This window comes from Merops nubicus, unplaced genomic scaffold (assembly GCF_000691845.1).
Source record: "Merops nubicus isolate BGI_N331 unplaced genomic scaffold, ASM69184v1 scaffold195, whole genome shotgun sequence".
In the NCBI taxonomy this organism is placed as follows: domain Eukaryota; kingdom Metazoa; phylum Chordata; class Aves; order Coraciiformes; family Meropidae; genus Merops; species Merops nubicus.
The window spans coordinates 136,568-163,261 of record NW_008607467.1 but is presented as its reverse complement, the minus strand read 5'-3'; the positions used below and the strand labels follow the sequence as shown (position 1 = coordinate 163,261).

Sequence of the window (26,694 nt, the reverse complement as noted above, 5' to 3'; positions counted from 1 at the left end):
GAGTACTCTGGGGAAGTATCCTCAGATACTTCCCCGATTCTTGCACTCCTCTGTTGGCAAGTGCTATAGCACACTATCAGAAAGAGAATCTGATGTCAGGGGGACCTTTGTTCTGGCCCAATATAGATAGTTTTACATTCTTATATGACTTTTATTTTGATCACATCAAAGTGAGTCTAATGTGATTGCAAATAGAATTCAACCCTTCACATCACCATAACCCCCCCTTTCTGAGCACAAATATATAAAGGGGAATTCCACGGACTAAAAAATTCAATGAGCTGCCATCATGACTCAGTTTGTTGCATGTATCATGAAGAGAGCCTAATCTGATAGTTTTACAGAATGGAAAAATAGAGGGTGTTTTCCACTGACAAAAAATTATCATTCATTAGTGAACAGAATTGCATTTAAGCCTAAATGTATTTAGATTACAGCCAAACCACTCAGACACGTCGGCTGAATGGGAGACTCTCATTAATAAAGAAATAATAATCAGAGTATTCACTCAGACAGTAACATTGAGATATTCAGAAGGAGATGCATATGTGTACAGGGAATAGCTATACATATCACCAGTAGATTTGTGTTTGCTGTAGAATATGCACCTGTGTATTTCCAAGCTGATGAGCTGTTACACAGGCACTCACAGCAACTCAGAAGAAATGCTTCTGAAGTTTGCACACCTGCTTTCCAAATCAAACAAAATAAACTGAAAGTGGCCTAACCTTCACACAAATCGCATTGCTTTGTTGAATCTGTGCCTCAGTCCAGACTAAGTGGTACCTCAAAAAGCATGCACATATCCTCCCGCTGGTGGTCATGTGAATCATCTCCTCCTCCTCCCAAGGAAGCATGCTAGATTCAATGATTTTTTGTTTCTCACCTTACAGAATCATCGTCCTCATGCTGAGCTACAAAAGAACATGATTAAATGATATGTCACTGAAAGAAAGGCTACGTCCATCTTCTACCACAGTAATATTTTCTAAAACCACAGTTTTTTGATCATTTCAGAGCGCACTGGGTTTTTCCTGGTGAGTAAAGATGTGTTTACTGGATTTAGAACATAGTTTCTCTCAGTCTGAGCTGCAGATTCCCAAGCTGCATAGTTGTGGTCAGTAACTCCTCCGCGGGGCGTTTGGAGTTTCCTGAGTACGGAGGGAAAAAAAGAACTATTTTGACTCCAATGTTTAACTCATTTGCAAGACTCAGATTTCCTGTTCTGCAAACATAAAGGGTTTGCAAAGAGCACGTAAGAGCTTCCAAGACGTATAGCTATGTGAGTGCTAAAGATAGGGAGCCCCATTCTTCTCTCTGGCTGTAATTGCCAAAGCTCTGTGGATTTCAGCTGTATTATTACCAATTCAAATGTGTTCCAAGTCAGAGGAAAGTCAAGAACAATGTGTATTTATGAAAAAAGGCCAATTCTTGTTTGGCTGAAGTTCATAACCCGAAAAGAACCCAGTAATTCCACTATTCTCCAGCCTAAAAGTTGGCTACATCTTTCACTTATCAGCATCTGTTCTGTGGTGCAGGGCACTAGTAGCATGGAGGTGGATATATTTACTGATTATTTACATTGCAATTTTCAAAGGCAGAGGAATGTTTTAATCTTAGATGCAGTTACAGAATGAAAAAAAAAAAAAGAAGTCAATCCAGAAACAAAAGCAGCACTTGAAAAGGGAAGTAAAATACCATGGCAAGGTCTATTTGAGGTGATAGCTAGAGAATAAACATGATTGTATGTGCCATAAGATTTTTCTAAGCAAATTTGGTGGTTAAGAAAGGTGCTGAGCTAAGAGTTTTGGGAACAAAGGAACACAGCACAAGCCTAACTCCTCTCCATTAACAAAAAGTAATGTCTCATTCATTTCCAGAGAAATAGTTATATGTCAAGTAAATTAAGCACTTCTGAAAACCCCAAAAGAAATGTTTATGTATAAATTTGGTAGGTTTGGTACAAGCACTGACAAAGCACACCCCCTCTCACACTGACCTACATGTTTTTAGGAGCAATCCATGCAAGTGTGAAAGGACAGTCAGATTTTAATATCCCCAAGATTACGGAATATCCTTCTTTCAAGAACAGCTCCAGACAATGCATTTTATGTTGGCTTGTGAATGCACACTTAAAAAGCATGAATGGGTTCATAATCTCATTTCACATAGGCTAAAATATAGTTCTCAGAAGCACAAAATTTTCCAAGCCAAACAAGACTATGAAATCTTTCCATTAACGTTCTGTATCTTCACTATCACCTCCATCCATCCCTGTTCTTACAGAACTGCTCACTGCTTTAGTGCTGATCTCTAGGAAGCTCGTAAGCCACAGTCACCTGCTACCACAGATTTTCTGAAATGTAAAGTTAGCACTTTGCCACAGCACATCTGTGATTTGAATCTTGAATCTAGACAGTGTTACACCTGGAAAAAAAAAAAAACAGGTTTGGAAAGGTACACCTTTCTAAGAAATTTTGTGATAAAATCTGATACAAACAAATAATTTAACATCTCTTCAATGATTTTACTTCATCAGCTGATATTCTTTAAGGATAAGAATAGAAAAATATCCCACATTCACAAAAGGTGAACTTAAGGGCCAGCTCCACTTGGGAAACTATGATCCCCCATTACAAGCGTGAAAGTTTATGCAAAACAACAACACAGGTCAGCAGGTGGGAGAGGATGAGGAAGGCATGGCTTTGGTAAATGGCACTATACAAAACTTGGGGCTTGTGGTTATTTCTTCTGCAGGACCCCTTTGGTATGGTTGATTTGGTAAAAGGTATCAAAGGAGAGAGACAGTGGCAACTGTAATTTCCAAATTTAAAGATAATAACCTTTCACTTCCTCCCAGCTATAGCTTTTCGGTGTCATAGAAGCCAGGACTGTTCTCAGCTCAGGTCAGTATTGGTCAGACAGTATGTACTGGGCATAAACATAAGGAGAGATAGCTAATGTTCTTGGAAGATAAAAGGAGCATTCACTGCAGTGCTCCACACAGATGCAGTCAGTTGTGCCCAATGTGTTCCGATTCATTTGGAAACAACATGGAAGGTGGCCAGCATCAGCACAGCACAGTTCTCAGCTTCTCCTACATCACTGAGTGTGTGAGGGTTTCCAGAGTCACCACCTCCTGCTCTAGCAGCAAGCAAAGAAAAATTTTTATATAGCAACGACAAATATCTAAATTCACAGAACAGTTTGCTGGGCAGGAGGAAATAATTAAAGAATGGGACTAAAATTAAGCCAAAAAAATTCAATATTGATCTCTAAAAATCCTATGGACCTGCTTTGGTGTCAAAAGGAAAGTTAATTCAGTCAGTTAGGCTGCTATTCACAAGTATGGTATAAAACCACACCAACCAATACCCTGAAGTTTCATTAGTTAAAATTTGAAGGCATTTCAATCCTGAATTAAGAAACCTCTTGTGGGGTTCACTGTATCAGATGTTCAGGCCATATCTCATGTACTGTAAGAATAGCATTTTTATAATTTTTTTTCTGAATTTTTAAACTGCAAAATATAGAGAAAAAAATTTTCCATTAAAAATCCAGATTAAAAAAAAATATTAGGAAGAAGAGTTTTCACTGGAGGATGTTTCTATTTTCTGCATTTTCCATTTCAAGCAACAGCCCTTTAGTGTATCGGTATATGACAAAGGAAAAAAAAGAAGTAATTTTAAAGGAGGAGAAAATGAAGCTGAAAAATGATCAGGCAGAATGGACTTATTTGGTCAGCTGACTCATAACAGACCCATTCCTGAAAACTATGCAAAAGCCTGGAAAATAAATAAGATTCTTCTGTGGGATTTCCTTGTCCTTGGAGAAAAAAATACTTAACTATAGTGCAACCAACTCTCTGTTCCTTTTCAGAAGCTCTTATGCTTGGCTCTGTTCTGTGGGAAACAGCACCCTTTTGTTTCACCTACTAGAGGGCAATTACTCCCTGTATTTAAGCTTCTGCATGATGGAGAGATGAGGAAAGCATCACACAAAAGGCAAAGTCACATTCTGTAATTCACTTGTCAAGCAAAACACCTCAGAGCCTATTGACACAGTCCTTTTTCAGAACCACCTCCTTCAGTGTACACTCTGGATGGCAATTACTGCAGCAGAGTAGTCAAGTAATGTTCCTTGGACTTAGACAACTGCCAGGACTTATTAAATATTTCTTCAATGTCCACATGACACAGGTGCTGAGGATGTCTAAATGCATTATACATAAAAAGGAAAACCCAGAGAAGACATGCACCATCAAATACATTTTTGAATCCATATAAGACGCATTTGGAGCAACAGCAGGATTGAAAACACCTTCTTGGTGAATGTGTTTGTTTCAGCACTCTTAATGGGTTGCTAGATATTAAAGAAGCTATTAGCCACTTTCTGCAGGAACCTACCTTTGCCTGGACTTCCACTTTATGCACTCTTACAGCAGACTGGAAATCAAAGATGGTAGAGAGGAGCCCAAAATGTCCATGAAGGTATAAACTGACTGCACAGTCCATCAACTTCAGGCTGACACAAGTTCAGACATTTGAACTTATTAGACGACAGACTTCTATTCTTCAGGTAATTAAGACTCCTCAGCATCATTAAAAGCTTATATATAAAGCAGATTAAGAAGCGTCCTCATAAATATGTAACTCTGGGTGAATGACTACTGCAAATCCCAAGAATAGATTGGCTGCAGATTTGATTAGAACACTGATATGTTTTTCATGTGTACTAGCTTCCTTGTCTACTTGTCTGAGCCAAATCCCACCTTACTCAGATTCTCCTTATCCTTTTTCCATGTTCTGTCTATAACATTCTTCCAGAAAATGTAGGAAAGGAGCAGACAGGAAAAACCAAACATATATAAACAATGCAAAAAGCATTGTCTTTTTTTGTGTTTGTGTAGTAATCCCTAGCACAAAGAGACAAACAAATCAGTAATTCCTGTGAGATTATCCAGTGTCATATCAGTTGAGCTGTTTTTAGGAAAAGAAAAACAAAAAAACACCTGGACTCTACAAGCCTGGACAAGCAGGCACTACATACACACAAAGAAAGCTGGATATCTGAGTTATTTGCAAAGACACGTAGGAAGCACATAGCAAAATAAACCAGATCTGCTGAGAAACCATCACTCAGCAGCTCCATAGCATTAATTTTTCTCATTAGATGCAAGTGTTAATAAGAACTCTTGAAAATGATGGACAACTTAGATGAACTTCATTTATCATAGGAAAAACATAGTCAAACCTTCTGCTTGAAGTACCTGTGTGAGGGAAATGCTAAAGAGGCAAGGTGATGTGTACAACATGTACCAGAGCCTCATGCAGCTCTCATGTGGGTGGGAGGCTGTGAGGGTCCCACCAAGCAGGCAGCCACCCATGGGCCCATGAGTCCTCACCTGCCACCACCATTTCTGCAGGTAAATATACTGTTGTTCCTCTCTCTCAGCTAAATCCTCTCTCCTGAGTACTTTACACTGGGCTGAACAGCATCCAAGAGAACAAAAAGAGAGATTCAAGCACATTTAACTTTTTTTTTTTTTTTCCCCTGCACAGGGTTAGAGGGTGTATGAGCCTCGACAGAACAAGTTTTCCAACAGTGATGGGATTTGGAGCATAAATCCAGCAGAGTTTAACCTTCTTCCAGAAGCAGCATTCTGAAACAGAAGTAGCCAAAAAGGTGTCCAAATGCTGTAAAAAATGAGGGAGGTGGCTGTATTTAAGTATCGGAAAAATGATTATATTTTACTCAAGCATGCACAAGATACTTCAGCTAGCCAACATGGGTTGGGTTCGGTTCTGCTTTTTGCCTTTCAAAGAAGATTCTTGGATTTTGATGAGAAAAATTATATTCTGTTAAAAGTGAGAAAGAACTTCTCTTTCTGAGGAATATTTCTCTCCAGAAAAACATCAGAGACTACACCGACACTCCAGCATACTTTCTTTCACTACTGGAGAAGACCAGTGCATAGCAAAATCTGGTTGATGCCTCTTTGGATTCAAAAGCATCCATGACTGGATTGAGATTTTTGATATTTGCTTAACATAGGTTACAGTCTTCTCTTGGGCCTGTACATGGGGCAGTTTCACTGCTTTGCATTGCAGAACAAAATATACAGGACACTGACTGTATTTTTTTTAAAGGTATGGCATGGAAAAGCTTTAGGTAAATTCTTCACACTTACTCTTTTTTCTTTGATTTCACTTGATGGCCACCATTCACTACTAATTAAAGCAGTCCTTGAAACAAACCTTCAAGAAGTGATAAACTTTCAGAAGTGGTGGCAAAATTCTTCTTCTGCCTGCTTCTTCAAACCTCTTGGGTGCCCTCACTGTTAATTCAGACGCTGGCAGGTAGCATCGTCTTTCAGCCCCGTTACGCAATGTGGCTTCCAGCACGTGCAAGAACAAACATGTTTCTCCAGCTACATTTGCTTTCCCAGGCTCCTGCCTGCTCAGCAATGTGAGGTACTCTGTGTAGAGTTGTCTCCGTTTCCTTTGGATCCCCATTTTTCTAAATACTTGGATTTTTTTTTTTCAGGGATAAGAAAGGTTAGTTTATTTATCTTGATCTATCAAGGCTCCATGGCTAAATAATAAAAACACAGTCAGCTTTATGCAAACAAATGGTTGCATACCAGCCACCTCAAAATCACACGGGGCAAAAAACTACTTCCACCACAGATCCCCCAGAAAACAAACCTCAGTGGCTGGTACAGTCCTTCCCACTCTGAAAGCACAAGACTTTGGTTTTAGCTCTCAAAATATTGGATAATCCAAATCACAGTATTTTAAGTCACCTTCTGCTTTTGGCATTTCCACACACACAAGTGCTGAAACTGTTCGTTGTCCTGAATCGTGAGTATACAAAACACAGATTTATATTTCAAACCTATCTTTAAATCTCTGATTTTAAATCTACAACGTTACAGATTTATATAGTTAGAGATTTAGTCCTTTCCAGAAATGGCTATTCACTATCAACCAGTAGGACACAACATATGTCCTGTCTTTGGTTTCTTTTTTACAGCTTGACTAACGTGTCAAATTGCCTACATTTTAACAAGGAGATGCCGTATGTCAGAGGAATAAAATAGCAAAGTCTTTAGGAGGTGTTCACATTCTTCAGCTTGCCATCTTTTACCCATTTGAAGCAAATATTTTTTATCACCACACGTCAATAAAAACTAAGAGGCAATAAAACAACATAGCTTGCATTGTGGGGCGCCGTTAAACAGAAATACATTGACAACATCCAGTTACTTTAAGGCACAGTGAATGTAATTCAGTAGAAGGGTAAAGAACCTCATTTACCACCAAGGATTTAAAAAAAAAAAAAATGTTTTAAACTGATGTTATTGAAAAACAAAAGTTTGAATCACCAACGTTCCTTTAAATGGGAAACTTCAAATAAGATGATTGTTTATTAGTTGTTTTGCCTCTGTTTCTGTAATTACCTGTTTGTCTTTACTGGTTGAGATTCTAGGTCAGCATCATTTCTGCAGAGACTAAATCTGGCAACATTAAGGGCCTTTGGTCATTCTAAGGAAAGGCATTTTTTCAAAGTACTAAGCAGCAGGGTTTTTTGCTGTCTGACACAGTCTACAGCCCAAAGACACATTATGCCTTCAGAAAGGCAATGTCTGGAACACATGAAGTTCATTGACTACAACCCCCATCAGCCCCTTTGCTTTGGGACAAAGAACTATTCCAGGACCAGAGCACCTGAGCTTACTACACTTGCTATGAGAGGTACAGTATGGCTCCTGTAGCCTCTCTGAACAACAGACTCCAGTCATAAAATTATAGAATCGTAGAACCATTAATGTTGGAAAAGACCCATCAAGTCCAACCATCAACCCAATGCTACCATGACCACTAAATCATGTCCTGAAGTACCACGTCAACATAATTTTCGAACACTTCCAGGGATGATGACTCCACCATGTCCCTGGACAGGCATTATTCCAATGCCTTCATCATTCTTTCAGCAAAGAAATTCTTCCTCATATCCAATCTAAACCTTCCCTGGAGCATTTCCTCTCATCCTACCACAGCCACCTGGGAGAAGAGACCAACACCCAAACCATACAACCTCCTTTTAGGTAGCTGTAGACAGCAAGGTCTCCCCTCAGTCTCCTCTTCTCCAGGCTACACAATCCCAGTTCTCTCAGCCACTCTGACATGTTGTCCAGACTCTTCACTAGCTTCTTTGCCCTTCTCTGGACCCTCTCCAGCACCTCCATGTCCTTCTTATTCTGTGGCACCCAAAACTGAACCCAGTACTCAAGCTGTGGCCTCACCAGTGTTGAGTACAGGGGCACAATCATTATTTTACTCCTGCTGGACACACTATTTTTGATACAGGTCAGGATGCTCTTGGCCTTCTTGGCCAGTTGGGCACACAGCTGGCTCAGTGCTCATCCAGCTGTCCACCAGCAGCCCCAGGTCCTTTTCTACCAGGCAGCTTTCCAGCCACTCCTCTCCAAGCCTGTAGCGTTGCCTGGGGTTGTTGTGACCCAAGTGCAGGACCTGGCACTTGGCTTTAAACCACAGAATCATAAATTCTGACCACAGAATCAGTCACCTCCAGACAACCTCCAGCAACTATTATTTCAGCAACCTGCTATCCTTCTATTTATGTCCTCAAAATAAAATGATAGGAGAAGCCAAACAGGCAGATCAAACAAACTTTCCTTATGTTCAGTCAATTACTCCTTCAGAGAAGCCCACCAGGCACATCAGGGAACAGTAACTATTCCAAGACAAAGGAACCAAATGAAGACGGCTCTGAGGCAACTTTCACACGGCAGTCATCACAAAGGCATTTCCAATCACTCTGCCATTCCAGCACTTACAACCCTCTCCAGAGAGAGGGGCAGAAAGAGTACCGGCACAGGACCTACTGCATGAGCTGTAACTCTCGAGAACACAGACAAACCATAGGATGAATAAGGCGCTCGAGCCGAAGGACTCAAAAAACTCCACTGGAATAAGCAATCCAAAATTTTTAGTAGAACAGCAGCCAAACAAGCTCTTGGAAGTTCAGCCCAACAGCTCGGATAATCCCGTAAGAACACGGCTGCTCCTACCTTTGCCATCTGCGCCTGCACGCCATTTGCTTTGAGAGATGCTACTGCTTTCTGTGCTGCTGCTGGACTGTCAAAATCCACAAAACCATAACCTGAAAAATAAACACAGAAACAGACTTTTTCATTATTATCCATGTGTGCATGCATAGATAAAGACTTTATTTTTATAAACAAGGAAACACCTTCCATTCTCTCGCATTCTCTCGTAGTCTTGCAATAGCACTACTACCAGCACCAGCCGTCACACCTATAGTTCTCACACCTTTCCTACTCACCCTAGTGGGGTTTAAGGAAGTGCAATGACCTGAAGCTGCATAAGTGTATGGTGTCCAGCAGAAGGGTAGAGAAGACAGGTCTTTGCCTGTCCTAATAGAGAAAAGGACTCTGGCAGCAGGAGGGCATATGCTTGTGAGGTTTTCACACTCTGGTGTCCTGCCCCATCTCTTCCTTATGAGGAAGCAGGAGTAAATCCCTCTCTCTGGGACACAGCTTGGAGTGGCTACTTTTGTGAGAAAACAACACCTTTCCCCTGTCCCTTGAACCCATATGAGAACTAATCTTCAGAAGAGGAGAGTATTGGGTTTCTGTGGCAGGCTGGGGCCATCTGTGTAGGGGCAGGGAGTGCCGTCTTCCAGCCTGTGGGAGCAATTAAGGAAGAAATCACAACCTGTGCTCTACAAGTGACTGCCAGATAGCTTCAGAACATGGCAAGATAATAAAGTTGCAGCTTGGTTAAACCACATCCCTTTAATCTAGCCACCCTTTCTTCTGGAACAAGGGCCAGATCCCTACAAGGAACCGCTTCAGGGTATCATCTGAACAGCAGCTTAGTGAGGTTAGATCTTAGGGATTGGCAAGGGATAATCATCTCTTTTTAAGTGGCTTTCCTAATCCCAGTCATTTGCATTAGTTTAGTTTATTAATCAGCAAGTCACTTCCTATCTTCTCTTCTTCCCACTCCGTTTCTTAACTCTTCCAAACGACAAACCAGCAAACTGGCAGACAGGATGTTTAGGCAAGACTAGTGCTGTTAAGACCCCACTGGATATCAAGAACCCTGGAAGTATTTTTATTTTCCTAAAGATACAGAGGAAGGCAAAGTGAAGGAGGAATTGACCTTCCACAACTTCTAAGCACAAAGTTACCTCTGATCCACAACAACATTCAAATGTCTTGCTCATAAAGACTTCAACAGTGTTAGGAAGATGTAACAACCCCACCAAGCACTTATTTAGGCAGCTGCATGTATTTCACACTCCATCCAGGGAAAACCCCAGCCTACATCATCTCAAGCAATTACAGCACAAGTAGGCACATGCTGCTCAGACAAGCTGTGGCCAGGGGCCACCTCTCCAGTGTCTCCCTAGGAAGCCATAAGGATGAAGCTGAACTGCTTGAAAGCTTTAATAATATTAGCACAAGCATATTTATAGCATAACAGCTCCTTTGCAGGCATCTCCATTTACTAGGTCAATACACATCATACAGGAGGCAACCACAGATACGCTTTCCTGCCATATCCATTTTTATTTCATTTGCAGCCTTTCTTCCAGCTCCTGGGAGGGCTTATTGCCTTCCTCTTCACAAGAAATCTGGGTGTAAGAGCGTGTGCTTGTGATCACCTTGCCACCCAAGCTATAAACATCTCTATTTTATTATTTTGATATGTCCGCATTACTCAATGCAGATGTTAGTCCAGTGATGAAAGAATTTTGTACACATGGACCTTCTTGTTTACTTGGTTTAAATCTCATCCACAAAGTTTTAAGAAAATGAAGAAATAAATAAGAAAAAGAAACAGACAAAACTGTTAAAAGAAGATGCTGACTTAAGAGTATGAAAAGCACTATTTTGACAACAAAGTCAAGATCTGAACCTTACTGTTTTTTTCTTCCTTCAGTTTTCTAGGTTTCTTTGGTTTGGGGTGAACTTTTTGGTAGGTTGTTACTACAGATTAGGGAAAGCCTAGAACAATTGTACACTGGGCCAGCAGATCTAATAAACACAACCATGAAAAAGTATACTGGAGTTTGGTCAACTTGGGGAGGTGGATGTATTTTACCAGCTCAGATTCCCTCCTTTGATTTTCCCTTTTTATTGCTACGGAACATGGTATTTTTAAATCAGGTTATTCAGAGGAGAGATCATGACAAGAAGCCTGAGCTGCCAAGTGGGAAACCTGAAATGTCTTGGGAAGTTATGGGATGGTCTGGAGTAAACAGAGATCAAATTATTTTTTAGGACAGCAAGTTGCTCTTCCCAGGAGAATGAATTTCTTTTTATTTCTCACCATGTTCATGCCCAAAAACTAGGAGGTCAAAGTGCAAATTAAGTTTTAATATTTGCATTAGAAATAGATCACAGATTTTTATATTTATCATCAGTGTACAATGCAGGATTCATGTATGCAGAAACAGAAGGAAAATTATTTTTATTATTACTTCCTACACAGCACAGTAAGTATTCACATGTAAGTTAGTATTGCCTGTAAATGTAAAGCAGAAGGTTTAAGAATATTCTGGTGTTGTATTATAGAGTGGGTATATCTCACAGTAAATTATGGAAGATTAACTTCTATTTATAATATCTAAAACTACTAATAGCTTCTAAACATTTATTCAGCAGGCACAGTGGGCTACAGAACAATATCAGAGATCCAGTGAGAGTCTTGAGACAAAAAAAAACCCTTACATCTTTAGCTGCCCCATTATGCATTCTAGTACTGCTACTCCCAGCCTCACTGCAAAGCTGCTCCTTTTCCTTTTCCTTCCCCCAAGTTCATTTTCATTCCAAGTATCTTTTTCTGGCCCTCCCCACTCCCGACACATCTTTCCACCACACACAGAACATCAGGACAAAGTCACTCCATGGCTGAAAACTCATCCAAAGAACATCAATCTGCTGCAAGGGAAGCCAAGTTCCCAGGCTGTTTCAGCATTCAAGTATCCTTACAAGAACCCTTCAGTACTACAGAACAGAAAACCAGGCGTGCTGTCTTTCTGCAGTTTATGTTTTTCCATGTAGATGTTTATAGGTTATGTTGGTGACCTACACTAACATATTTCAGTTGTTTATGATATCACCACATTTTTTTGAGTCTTGGGCTCTAACAAAGCAGCGCTGCCTTTTTTGTTTGGGTTTCGGGGGTTTTCGTTTGGTTGGCTTTGGTTTCTATACAATTCAGGGTAGATGAAGTTTAGTCCCCGCAGAAGCTAAAGCTAGGTCTTAGAACACCCCCTCCAGCTCTCCCCACAGTCTAAGAGACTGCCCAAGCTCCCAGTGCTGAGAGCTCTCCCCTCCTGCACAGGCGGTGGCTGGGTGGGCACAGGCTGTGCCCCCCCTGCCCCCGGCAGAGCCGTGCTGCTGCGGCTGCCCCGGCGGGAGCGGCGTGGGGGGTGAGTGGGGCTGCCCTGGCACCCATCCCTCGGACAGCTACCCCCTGGCTCCTCCTGGGAAAGGCAGCAGGCTGGCTGGAAGCATCCCCCAGGAGGGACTCAGACCCGGGTCTGCCAGTCGGATATTGCTGCTCTAAGAAAATGTCTATGCTTCTTTTTCATCTTTTAAAAACATGTGCAAGCTTCACCCTCTGCCAGCCTCAAATTCCACAGCGTTTTTTTTTTTTTTTTCCTGCCTATTTTTTTTTTCCTGTGTGTGCATGCACCATAAACATTCTGGTAAATGAATGATACTTTTTTTGCCCCCAGTTTTTATGCAGAACATGATGAAAAATGTGCTTGAATATTAATCTTGGATGTTCAGACTGCTCACAAGAATCCACAGCCACCACAGGAAATAAAACCCAAAGCTACTTTTTTTTTTTTTTTTTCTTTTTCCTCAAAAGCATCCTGCGCTTTTCCTTTAAGAGCTCCAAACACAAACAGGGAAAGATGCCTTATCCCCTGCTGCTTCAAGAGATGGGAATTGCATTTATCACTAATGTGAGCCCCTCAGCTCAAGTGTGCTTACACTGAGGGTGACTTCTGTACTCCAGTGCTATAACAAGTACCTCAGGATCCCAAGGTTTTTGTGTAGAATGACACATTACCAGTTTGCACATGCAAACACCCACAGTAAAAACCCCAAGACAAGACAATTTAGATTAATTGTTAAACCTTTTCTTGAAGAAATAAAATGCCTGTAATTTTGTTTTGGCCTGATGCCATTAGGAGATGAAGAATTAAATGTAAGGAATAAAACCAGAGGTTTTATACCTGTGGGGAAAGCAAACAACTAAGCATAAGCGAGCACAAGTTTATAGCTAGCTGCAGTAAGTGCTACCCAAATACACCGGCAGCCTCCAAACATCTCCATCTCCTACAACCTAAATGGCTGGGGGCCTCCCGGTCTCAGTTTCTCAGTTCCATAATTAAGCTTGGCAGCAGGTTCAAATGAATTAAAACTGAATGTCACTATTTCCTCAACAAATCCCTCATCCTTGTTTTTTCTTACTTGTCAGGAGAAGACCAGCAGAACAGCAATTAGTGGTAAGCAGTGCAGTGAAAAAGAACCAAGTATACACTAATTAGGTCACTCGCCAAACACATTCATTTCATTGGCAGATTTAATCAATGTTTTCCTGAAATGTCTTAAATCTCCTATGCTAATTTAAAGTTTTGTTATTGTTGTTACTTTAAACACAGATGGGACGCCTGGAGATTTTCAATTGCTTTCCACAAATCCATTTCAAAATAACAACCCCTCATATAGCATATCATCAAAATTTAGGCACAGGTTTTTAGGAAATGGCCTCTAATTTTACGCCAACATTTTTGTGCCTGCAAATACCTATGGGTGCAATTTTGTGGATTTAAGTAATTGCAGGTGTGTAGAGCTCTTAGACATCAAACTCTGAATTGCCCTTACTGATTGGGTACTTAAGGGTAATGCCAAAAACGTAGGGGACTGCCTGCCGCTTGCCGTTTCCACCATTACCGCGCAGCGCTGAAGCGGTGGCACCCCTGGGCTTCACAGCCCGCCTCCAGGGACCTCCGCTCCTACGGCGACCGGGGAGAGGCCCTTTTGCCTTTTTGGAGAATTAAGGCAGCTTCCCTGCCGCTGCTGAAAGCGGCATTAGTTACTGGAAGAGACTGGGAACAGAGGTTTCCGGGTGTCCTGGAAGCCTGGTCCCCCAGGCAGCACCCCCAGGCTTTGCCACGCGGCAGGCTCCCCGCTGGCAGAGCTCGCTGCTGACGCCATCGGCAAGGGAGCTGTCCCGGCTCCCGAGCTAATCCACACCCACCCTGCGCACCCCGGCTGCTCACGGCAGCTCCCTCCTCCCTCCTGGCACTGCCCCCAGCCAGCTCACCCACAGCCCCAGGACCACCACGGGGTGTGAAAGGGCAGCGACAGGCGGCCAGCCACAGCTCTGCACCCATCCCAGCTCTGTTCTGGTGAGTCAGGTGAAAATAAAACAAAAGGAAAACCAAAGAGCAGAAGCGTGCTTGCCCAGAGGTGAGGAGCAGAGTGCCTTAGCATGCTGCTGAGCTGGAGCTCTGCAAAGGCAGTAACCTCCAGTGGGGAACTGAGAAGGGAGAAGCCACGATGAAGAAAGGAGGAGAAGCTGGAGCTGGTGAGCTCTCGGTTTCACCCTGCTACAAGGCAAATATAACATTTTTTTTTTTTTTAAAGTACCTAAATATGGGGAACTCGGGCATACCAAGGAGCTCTGCTGCTTTCACTGATGTCAAAAAACTCACTTTGTCAAGTTTTAATGCTTTGTTCCTGTAAGCTAACATCTTTACATTGATAGGAGAACACATGCAGCCTGACAGACAGGACATGCTGACAGAGCTGTCCCACACAACCTGCGCTGCTGCAGATCCCTCTGTACCAGCAGCTGAGATGAGAGTTTGAAGGAAGCTGCAGCAAAGGGAGTCCAGCTCTGCCGTCTTCCCCACCTTGCAGAGTCTGACTTTGGTACAATGACTTTTTTTGGCAATAAAAAAAAGTGTGCATTTTGCATAAAATTACATAATAGTGGAGAATTTTCTTTTAAAAGATAAACCCAAAATTGCTTATATGTAATTACAACAATTCTTTTATACCTAAACCTGTTTTTCTAGGTCTGATATACAAGACCACAAGGAGCGCTGCTTCCCACCTGGACAAGACATCTTTTAACATAAGGAAGTTCCCAGTCCTTGCTTCTGGCCGTGTAGAATTCAATGTATCAGATCTGAAATCCAAACCTCACAAGAGTGATCCAACATACATCTCGGATTTTCAAGAGGTGTAGGGGTTGTTTGGCCAAAAAAGGAGGCTAGATTTATTTACAGAGTGCTTGCCTTTTTTTTTTTTCATTAACGCTTTGTTAATATTGGTTAGAGATTGGAAATTTAAAATCATTCCCAAAAGGAGTGGTGACGGACAGAAATACTAGTTTAGGGAAGAGGCCGCAGTCAAAATGACTTCTCAAACTCAGAAACTGTGAAACAAAATATATGTCTCACAAATATCTGTTTAACTTTATGATATCATCTCCATACATATCTGTGTATATATATGCATACATCTGAAGCCATCAGCACAAAGTTTGTACATAAATAGTAATATATATTATATATACCAAATTAAGCAAATACATAATAATCAGCAAGACATTCCTCCTTCATGATTACATGAAACCACTTAGTTTTTATGAGAACCTAAGTCAACTTGAGTTGTAAAGTTCACTTTTGCCCAGCACTTATTTAGAGTGTCTCTTAAAAGGCAGTATTCATTCTGGCAATCAGGTAGTCCACACAAAAGTGATTATCCAGTAATTTAGTATGCAATTTTCAGACGTTGTTTTTTGCTCAGATAAAGCATCAAATTAAAGTCTTATAAGCCTTGGAAAATTAAAGTTCTCAAGCAAAGGGGTTGAATCACCCTTGAACACAAAATTACTGAAAACAGCTTTTTCTTTCATTGTTCAAATTGTGCTAAAATATTCCTGCAGCTCCAAATGCTCAGACTAATAGTAAAATAGTCTACATTATTACTATTTTTAAACCACTACTTTATAAAAATGTTCTCGGTGGCTAGAAAGTGGTGAATCATCACCTTTTAATTAAAACAGCTAATATATAGGTAGAAAAATAATTGGAAATGGAGAGTCTTAAATGAGAGAAAGAAAAGATAGTCCCTTCATTTCAGATCACTCCCCAGAGACACACCTACATTCTTAAGTATGCATATACAGCTGAATTTTTTGGTTTGCTTTAGCTTGATATGGAAATACAGCACAAAACTGTCACTTTGATTATGTTCCTGCAGTGATTTCTCTTGCCTCTTGCATTATTTGAACCCCCTTTATAACAACAGAAGCAGACAAAAACAGCACTGTTGGTAACTAACAAACAATTTTTAGACATCTGTTTGTAAACACATTCTTAATTTGAACATTGGATTACTTTGATTTAAACTGAGTGTATATGAATGCAGGTTATTATTAATTGCACAGCTAATTAATGACAACATTTACATGCAAAACCCAAGTATAGAGCTCCTGATGATCTTTCTTTGTATTTTAAAATGTTACTAATTTGCAACACTTTTGCAACCTCCAACAAGTAAAGGTAACAGTGTAAAAAAAAAAAATATATAAAATTCTGGTATGTGGGAAAGAAGTACTTACACAATAATGAACTAACTATATGTGCATGCAAATCTATGTGCATTTTTCTGGAAGGTAATCCTTCCAAAAACATACTCCCTGAAAGAACAGAAGCAGACCTCAAAACTTACAAATGGTCTCTGTGAAATATGGGTGCAATAACAACAGAAAGAGGTAGAGGGGTGAACAATAAAAATCAGCAAAATGGAGAAAATTCTGGAATGAGCACAAATATAGCCATAAAAATCCAGATTTTACAAGTGGCAGAACTCTATTTGAATATCCCTAATAACACACCAAGTGTTTGGGTCCTTAAAAGCAAGCCTCAATGTGACTGAGTACCTATGAGCAACCAAACTGCAGCACAGGACCAACATAAACAGTGAGATGTAAGACTTTGTGAGGATCTGTCAAAGAACAAAAAAGTTGGTGAAAATACACTGAGAGGGAAGTTGAGAAATATTTCCTTGTATTCTGCTAACAGCACGAACTTGGATTAATCATACAAAGCCAATGATGGAAAACTCATTGCTCGAGTTACTAAATATGGACTGAATAAAGAAGAGAACATATTGTAAATCTTGCAGTGGCAGGAGGACAAAAGATAAACACACTTTTCCATCTTTAACTTTTGAAGTTACTCTCTCTGCAGGTCCCATTGATTCACTGACAAAATCCAAAATGAAGATTAACTTTATTTTTAAATATAGAGATAGCTTGCATCTACAATCTCCATATAAACCATGAGACATTCATTGTGGCTCTGCAGTTGAGCTAAATTTCACACTTGAAGCACTGATTGAAGAAAGCAGAATGTTCTCCCAAAAAAAAAAAAAAAAAAAAAAAATACTCCAAGAGCAGTGTTTAGTTACATATTTACATAAAAGGGAGGGAAGGATACAATAGCAGTTTCTTCCCTTGACTGAAAAAATACTCAGAGACTCACAAGTGACAAAATTTTGCAATACTGAGAACAAAATAGCCAGAACTTGCATTTTCAGGTTAAGATCTCCTACTTTCAGATGCAGAATTCCAATATCAATTAATAGCTTCACTGAAAAACTTCAAAGGAATCTCACACCCCAAATTGAAAGAAAACGTTCACTTTTTAAACAATTATTCTTTTATATTCATTTTCCTTTCTGATTACAGCAACATCCAGATGCTGCAGTTCCAAAATACCGCAAGCAAGACTGTTTTCTTGGTATTTCCAGCCAGCAGGAAACACTGACACTCTCATGAGAAAGTCTGTTCTTCTGAGGTTTCATGCTCAGTTATGCAGGCTCCAGAGCTTTACTTAGCTTGAATAATGTTTGGGTAAGATATGAAACCAAATCTCTTGAGATTTGTCCATCACTTATTTTAGAGCTGAACAACTTGAGTAAAAAATGTGGTGTATAGAAACAGTCTAGGAAAAAAAAATCTTCCAGCCATTATCTCCAAAAGCTGCCAGCACTGTGTAGACAAGCAATTTTCTGAATTCTGGACCTCAGTTTCTCCAAAGCAAAGCAAGTTATCCACCTGCTGTTCACCAAAAGAGCAAACAACCCAAGAAACTACAAGACTAACTCCAGCACTCCCATGGACCAGTTACAAATGAATGTCAACACTGTCATGCACCTTTCAGACTTGGTATCTGGCATGGCATTTCAGCAGGCATTTATAGACAGATATGGACAAAACAGAGTACTGTGGAGTGGAGCTCTCTTCCACTGTACCAGTGCTTCTCCTGTGGAAGACAGTAACGGATTTCTAGGGGAAAGAATGAAGTCCTTCAGCAGTCAACTCTTCCTGTGTTAGATCTAAACAATGACACTATTCTAGGAGGCAAAGGAGGATGTTCTGTATCCATATTCCATTCTCTTCCTCCCACACTGGATTGCTCAGCAATCATAACATTAAAAAACAGCAAATACTCACTAGTAGGAAGAAACAATCTGACAAGAGAAGATGTACTTAGTGATCACACTGTGATTACTGTACTTTATTAAAAATAATTTTCATTTCAGTATGTTTTGACAAGCAAATAGAAAGCATCTTGTGCAAGCTTCAGGAAATATTAAAATAACCCAAGGTGATGAACATGTTATTATCCAGCCTGTTCTAGAGGGAAGATGCTCAAGTACTGAAATGGTTTTCATTTCAAATACACGCTCATTTTCAAGATAATACAGTTGAAAAATTGGACTGTATACTTGTCACACGGTAAGCAGTGATAAAGAGCAGAGCAATTTATGTTATTTATGCAAACCACTTGTAATTCAAAAAACAACTGTAGTTTCTAAAAGGCAGCAAAACAATAGAACTTTCCCACAAAGTGATTTTTTTTTTTCATGCCAGTTGGCCAATTCTGTCATGTCAACCTTTGCTATGACAAACATTTTGGATAATGTACAAAGAGCTCCTATTCCAACCCATCAACACTCACGATTCTTGGAGCTTTAGGCAATGATGAGCAATACTTTCTGAATATTTCATTCTACTGATACTAGTAAAAGGATCCTGATACAACCACCACCATAATGCTAAAATACCAAAGACTTTTTGAGCAAGAGGGCAGTGTGCTTTCAAGAAATGGTTGGTGGTCACATCCAATGTTATACGTGTGCTGTGGAGGGGAAGCACAGCAGGGATGGGCAGTCCAGAGCAGCGTGAGCCTCAACACACAGGTCAGAACAAAACCCATGTTAAAGATACCATCTAGATTCAGTGCCCAGTGATTTTGGTCTTACATGTTAATTCAGTCAATCAGAATTTAAGTGTCTGTGTAGCGTTATAGCTATATTGCCCATCAGTGTTTATAGGGTGTTCTTTGTCTTTTCCAATAGATCCTTTTGCACTTAAATACCAGTTGCAACTTCTGAGCCTCTCAGCATATATCCACCACATTTATCTGTGGCTTAAAGTTCAAAAATTCTATTATTATGGTAGCCAGAAATGGCTCTTAGCTGTCCAGGCTGAGAAAGAAAGCAAAAAAAAAAAAAAAAAAGAAGAAATCACATCAGAAAATCTTTTTCAGGATCTCCAGTCCATTTTTCAGATTCAGTTCAGTACAGTTCTACAATATAGGTAAGAGGAAGATGTAGATAAAGTGGTTGAAATGCTGGCTTTTAATCTAATTGGAATTTCTGAACCTGTAGAAGCTTTCCTATCATCATCAGATACCTCAAATACATGGAAAAGAATAAAATGAATAATATAATGTTTTAACCTTAAATCAACACCTTTCTTCCAGTTATTTAAGGTAGCTATTTAGTGTTACTTTGACTGTCAGCTTGCATTTAAAATCACCTGCTGGTACAGTACCTAACAGTCACACACCACAAAGGTACAATGAGGGATGCCATCTGCAGGACCTACTGAAGCCACCTGGATGATGACTGTGAGGCATCAGGAGGTCAAACCAGCAGAAGGACAATCCCCAGCGTGTAAATGTCACCATGCAGGAAGCTTCTTGCACACTGAAATACAGGTCCACAACAAGCTTTCACACAGCTTGTAGAGGGAGAAGGCACAAATATGGAACTAGAAGAGGAATCCTGGTTCTTCCTGGAAAGTAGATGACTATAACCCTACAAGAGATGACCACACGGGGTCATACCATTGACTCATATAATTTTTCTAATCTTTGCCTACTGCAGGATCTCACCTGATATATCTTTTATCACATTTGCTGCCTTGACAGCTGTGTCCATTTTTGACTTGGGCACTTACAAGATCATTTAATATTTCTATCATCCTATTCCTTTATTCCCCACAGAGCAGCTTCCAGCTTCCCATGCAGAGTTCTTCCTTCTGCTTCCCAAGTAGATGATTTTACTACTGGATTTATTCCCTGTTCCTCACAATCCAGTCTTCAGAATCATATAATTATCTTTCTGTCTAATCGCCTAACGCTTCCCAACTTTGTGTAACAAGCAAGTACTGAGGGAGTTTGGGTAGCACTATCATTACATATGAGATGAAAAATCCTGTATATGACTTAGAAAGAGAGAGGTAGGTGGGTATTTCCAACGATGCTGACACATCCAAGCCTGCATCTAGATCATTATAATAACAGCAACGAGTTACATCAGTAGTCATTACACTCAGTAGCTCTTCTTGAATGTTCAGGCACCTTCTGAATGTAAAAACCATTTTGTTTAGGGTCTCTGGAGAACCTTAAGGGTTTAACAAAAGAGCAAACTCATTGATATATATTGCCAGCGAAAGGTCAAATATACAACAGAGAACAACTTTCGCCCCATGAAGACAGTTTAGAGAAAGGTATGCATTTCAGTATGTAATAATAGAAGACAAATGGAAAGGAGGGAGAAATTTTTGTGCTAAAATATTCTTTTTTAAAAATGAAAGTGAGGACAGTTCAGATATAATAGTATTCTGTTATTTATAAGGGATATTTTTTAAGAAAAATCCCAGAATTATTATGAAACTATACAGAAAATGACTGAGAGGTGCCCAAGTCTGTAGTAGGATCTGAGTTTGTTTGCAGAGAGTGGTTTTATGTCAGCTTAGTACATCAACTAAACCAAAATGAAAGAGAAAGCAGGGAGGCGTTTTGCCATGACACAGGCACACAGCAAACATTTTGTCTAAGAAGCCAAAATACCTATAAAGAGAAAAAATATATTTCAATGCCCAGCAGCAGCCTCATATACCCTACCAAAAAATCCAGAACCAGCAATCTAAAATTATTTTTTAGTCTTGAAAAAAAATGGTGCTGAATCTCACAGCCTTGTGTGTGTAGGCTCTTGGTCAGTCCCTTGGCCTACATGTGTTTCAGCAGGCAAGACAGCCAATAGTCGAGGGGAGCGCAGCGCATCTCTCAGGCAGACACCAAATACATGTTGGTGCTGTCAATGCAGAGATGTGTAAATGTTTTGAGACCAAATGTCTGCTTCCTGTCAACAGGAAGAATCAGCCAGAGGAGTATCCGGTATGCACGGCTGTGTTTCTTGGAGTATAAATACTGCACTACAAAATTTGCATGCTGCTCGTTTTATCACTGGCCTGCTGCTCTCAAAGCTGGTTTTGTGACCAAATGCAAAGGAAAGCAACTTCCCACGCCCCCACTAGACCCTGGAAGTAGTGAGGCCTGTGAGGAGAAAGATGATGAGGTACTAGTTGGATGAAAAATTAAAGGAAACACACAGAGTTATTCAGGGCACATGACCAAAAGGGTGTCCACAAAAGGCAACCCATCTCATTTCCATAATGCAGAGCCAGCAGCCTTGGCAGCAGCTTGCTGGTCTGCCAGTACACCTTCCTAGTCACTATTCAGCATATTGGGGCAGACTTGGGATTCTTTCTTCCAGAGCATCCATCAGGTGACACAGGCACGTGGTGTGTGAATCAGGAGGTGGCATACCCACGTATTTCTGTACATAATGCCATCAGAAGATCCTGCACTGGGAACTTCTATTACATACTGCTGATACTGCGTTATATGACCCTGAGAGCAGGTTTATTTTTCCAGTGCTAACGGGTGGGGGAGAGGGGAACATGGACCTGCTTGCTACATCTGGCTGGGAAAGGAAAAAAAAGTCATAGAATCACTATGGTTGGAAAGGACCTCTAGGATCATCAAGTCCAGCCTTCATCCCAATATTTCCCTAAGCACTAGACCATAGCCTCAAGTGCTGCATCTACTTGTTTTTTGAACACCTCCAGGGATGATGACTCCACCACCTCCCTGGGCAGCCCGTTCCAGTGCCTAACCACTCTCGCAGTGAAGAAATTCTTCCCAATACCCAATCGAAACCTCCCCTGGTGCAACTTGAGGCTGGTGGCTCTCGTCCTATCATCACTAACTGGGGAGAAGAGACCAACACACACCAGCCTCACTACAACCTCTTTTTAGGTAGTTGTAGAGAGTAAAAAGGTCACCTCTCAGTCTCCTGTCTAAACAAACCCAGTTCCCTCAGCTGGTCTTCAGTCTTCATGTTCTTACCCCTCAGAGTATCAGGTGTCTAATGCGAGTATTCTTTCCCAAGAGGTGCAGATTCTTTCATACGCCAGGCTTGCAGCAGTTGAAGAAACTGGGGTTTGCCAGTCTCATATCTACTCAAGGGACATAACAGCCTCATATTCCCTAGTGCTCTCTCCTGCACTGGAAGACAAAGTGAGGTTCCAGCAACAGACATGGAAGACATTTGGAAAGAGGAAACCTTCTAGCCTTCCAGAAATCATGCCATCCTGTTCTCTCATTTTATTTATTGATTTTTTCCTCCCTGGGTGGTTGAGAGAAACACTGTGCATGAAAAAAAGAACTACCCTATCTTTGCCTTTATCTAGAAACAAGCAGATGGGGCAGATGAAGAAAGGGGATGGTGTAACATGATGGGAGAATGGCTACAGTATTAGGCAGTCCTTCCCTCCCTTAGTCTACATTGCAACTGTATCTACCTTGGTATGCCCACTTCACCCTCCTACCAGGTATTTTGCCATTGAGGAAATCTGCATTTATTGCTTCGAGGCAGAAAACGAAAACCCTTAATAACAAAAATCCAGCAAATCATGCCATTCCAATGCTAATGCATACATGTGGCACAAGTGTACTGCACTTGCTGAGTGGGCTAACCAAGCGAATCAGGCTTCCCTCAGGAAAGTCAACATCTCATGTACGTTAGGAAAACTGAGAAAAAGTCAGCTTCCAACCAAAAAATAAACTCCACATTTAATAGCTTAAAATGAAGCCACTGAAGACTAAACATCTGGGCTTTTTGGATATCATCCCAGATACTGTGTGTAGCACTGAAGCCCTACATCACGATACCCTCTTAAGAATTTGAATAAAATCATTCCTCCAATATACACTGTTTCTCTGCAGACCATCACAGAACAGTGATGCAGTAAGATCTTGAGGAAAGGCCTGGGTTTTACCACATATGTGGAGAGCATGCAGAACCACAGTACTTTCAGGATCTCCAGATCTTCCTATAATACAAATCCAGATCACAGTTTTCTTCAGGATCTCCAGAACTTCCTATAATACAAATCACAATTCTGCAGCAGTGGCAACAGCAACAACCCATGCAGACCACAGAAGAAGCCAATTAGAGGAGGATTATCAGAAACACTCCAACAAATCAGTGTTGGAGTGCCACTGGAAGTCAACAGGATTTTCTTCTCCTGAAATGCAACAGGGAAATCCACAACGCATCACACCGGTATCCATTATAAAACTTCCCCCCAGCACTGAACAGGGTAGTACACCTACAAGCCACAGAGCAGTGCATGAACAGTATGGTCCTTCCAGGATATTTAGGACTGTTTTCCATCAAGTATAAAAAAATCTATCAAAGTACCACCATGCAATCAGTTTCAGTGCTAGTTTGGAAAGGTCTACTCGGTATAGCAGCGCTGTATATTCCTTCAATGCTCAGGAGCTTTTGGAAATCCTACTTCCTGCACAACCTGCTTTGATACCTCCACTGTCCCCATCTGCTATGCTTCACAGTCAGTACCAGCCATGCTCAGATGCAACCATGGTTTACTGGTATTGCTGTACAAAATTCTGTAGCTGGTTCTGTGCAGGAGGTCAGATTAGATCAATACATACATTTCAACTCCAAAATGCTAAGAAAGAGCATATGGAACATGGTCACTGGAAAGAAACCGAAGAACCACAACATTTCACAAGCCAGAGGCACATGAATTATAACTACAGCCACACTACACAGTGCAAGGGAGCCACACAAAAGACAAAAAGCATTGGATAAGCCTGAAACAGAATTAGCCTTAGTAGACAGTTTCCCCCTTGAGCTTTTATGCTCATGGCCAAGCAAAATGGTTCTGCACAGGAAGACAAGAACTACAGACTTCTGGCATGGCTCTTGAGACACAAACAGTATGAGAGATCTGTTCCCATAGTGGAAAAAAGAGGTGAAGCAGACCCCCTTGAAACAAACAATTCCTGGCCATCATACCATCCAAACAAGCACAAAAGAAATTGAGTGCTTGATCTAAGTTCTCACTTTATTTTTATATATACAAAATAAAGTAGAAAATAATAATTTTTTAAGTTATTTTTTTTAATTGATTTTCCTCTACCTCCTCTAGCAAATCACACAACCGTATTATCCCATTTTTTTAGAGATATGTTGGTATTAGAAGGTTCTGTGGGAGGCTGCTCTTTTGGGAACTTTTTTTCCAGACAGCCTTGTCCATTATTTTTTTCCAGCCCTGAGATAATCAATTCTTCACTTTCCAGATCCTCCTCTCCCTGCTCCTCTAAGGTGACTTAAAAAGAGAAAGACTCGTGCATAGGCTAAGAGGATGGCTCAATTGATTAATGACTTTTCCACTCCTCTAAGTCATTCCAATGGAATCATTCTATCCAAGGATGACAAGAGAGAAGATATTTCCACAAAACCCTGCACGCTTCCAGCAAATATACAATCATACCAAGAGGCAAGGAGAAAGTGAAGATCTCATGCTCTGCTAATGCAATCCTTTTCCTTTTCTGTTCATTTGATTTTTCTCCCCACGCTTCCCATTTTTCCCCATGCTTCTTTCTATGTTTCAAACAGATCTTTTCTTTACTGCATTTTATGTATTTCTGTCATTTTCTTAGCCTGTTTTTCTAGTCTTTCCAGCCTCCAATTTCACTTGTCTGCTAATTTCAGCTATTATGATGGAAACTGTAGTTCTCACAAAACCATAACCCAGCTTCTTGAGTTGAAACAGGAAAACTACAGAGGCAACAGATGCCTTAGGAGTACAGTACAGAATAAGAGGGCTTTGAAAAAAAGGTGAACAGTAAGCAGAAAGGTCTGTTTTGAAATGATAATGCAACAAAGGAACCAACCAGGGAAGGAATGCAGTGAAAACTAACCCAAACCTTTTCTTGGAATTGAAGCTTTTTTCAGATAAAAAAAAAAAAGTGAGTATATTACATCCATTCTTTTTCTTCTCCAATATGTTTATGTACTTATGATTTTATCCAAAATTGTGAATAGACTTGCCAAAATATCATGAGAGTCTTCCTACTATTGAGACTTTTAGACAGAGAAAATGCCAGAATTTCTAGATAAATAAGAATCATAATGTACTAGGTACTTAAATGGAAAATTTCTTTCATTATAGAGTCCAGCATTATATTACAAACAAGACCAGGCCCACGAGGTGCAGTACTTATCTTTTTAACACTCCAAGATGTTAACCAATATGTTGGAGTTAGTCTAGCTGCCTCAGGAGGGGCTTTGCTATCAACACCCCTCAACACAAAGAACAGCTTGGCACTAGCTGAAGGGCCAAGGGCACAGAAGAAAGAAACTGAAGCCTTATCTTGATGGATGCTGGAGTTTAGGGTTGCAGCATATTTCTAGGGCAGTGTGAGAAAGTCAATAAACACTCTGCTGGTGTCACAGCCTTTGGTTGTCTGCTGCAACAGTTCCCTGCTGCAATTTGCTTCACAGGCACTTACTTCTGCCCCATAAACATAGTTAGAAAACACTCAAGATGGAACTAGGGCCTTGGAAAGTATTTGAACACAGTTATAGAATAACTAATTTTTTTGTGCTTGTTTCTAAAACAGAAGGGTGAACATTTCCCTCTGCAAGCATGTTCAGCCTTTATCAAGCTTGCAGTGTGGGACAAAAGCCAGCTCATGGCATGTGCCAAAGGGAGAAGAAAGGAAGGGAGAGGAGGGCGAGATGCTCATGCTCAGGTTGTAAACAGAGGAAGGGACAGGGCAAAGAGGCACTCGTGCAAGACATAGCACAGGTAGATGAGGAAAGAATAGAAAAAAAAAAAAAAAATCAGGGATACTTGCACATTGGATTTTAGTTCTAATAAACCTAAAACTAGGGCACTGTACCCATTTATATCACAAGCCTCCACTAATGAGAACACTGTTAATGAGAACACAACATGGACAAAAGCTTCTCTCAAAGCATGTTCATTCAACACCAAACACTTCCCACTCAAAATCCAGAAGACTTCCTCATAAGGATTAGCTCATTTTCATTGTGAGACAGGGGCCTTTGGAATAAAAAGTGTT

At 40.6% G+C, this 26,694-nt stretch overlaps 1 protein-coding gene across 1 annotated transcript in view; it reads right to left on the bottom strand.

Annotated features, from left to right (window-relative positions):
- The window catches only part of LOC103772597 (RNA-binding motif, single-stranded-interacting protein 3), a 352,252-nt gene that overhangs the window by 252,290 nt on the left and 73,268 nt on the right, over positions 1-26,694 (bottom strand). Inside the window, exon 3 of the mRNA XM_008939933.1 lies at positions 9,098-9,189. Coding sequence (XP_008938181.1) covers positions 9,098-9,189 — 92 coding nt within the window. The remainder of the gene's footprint in view (positions 1-9,097; positions 9,190-26,694) is intronic.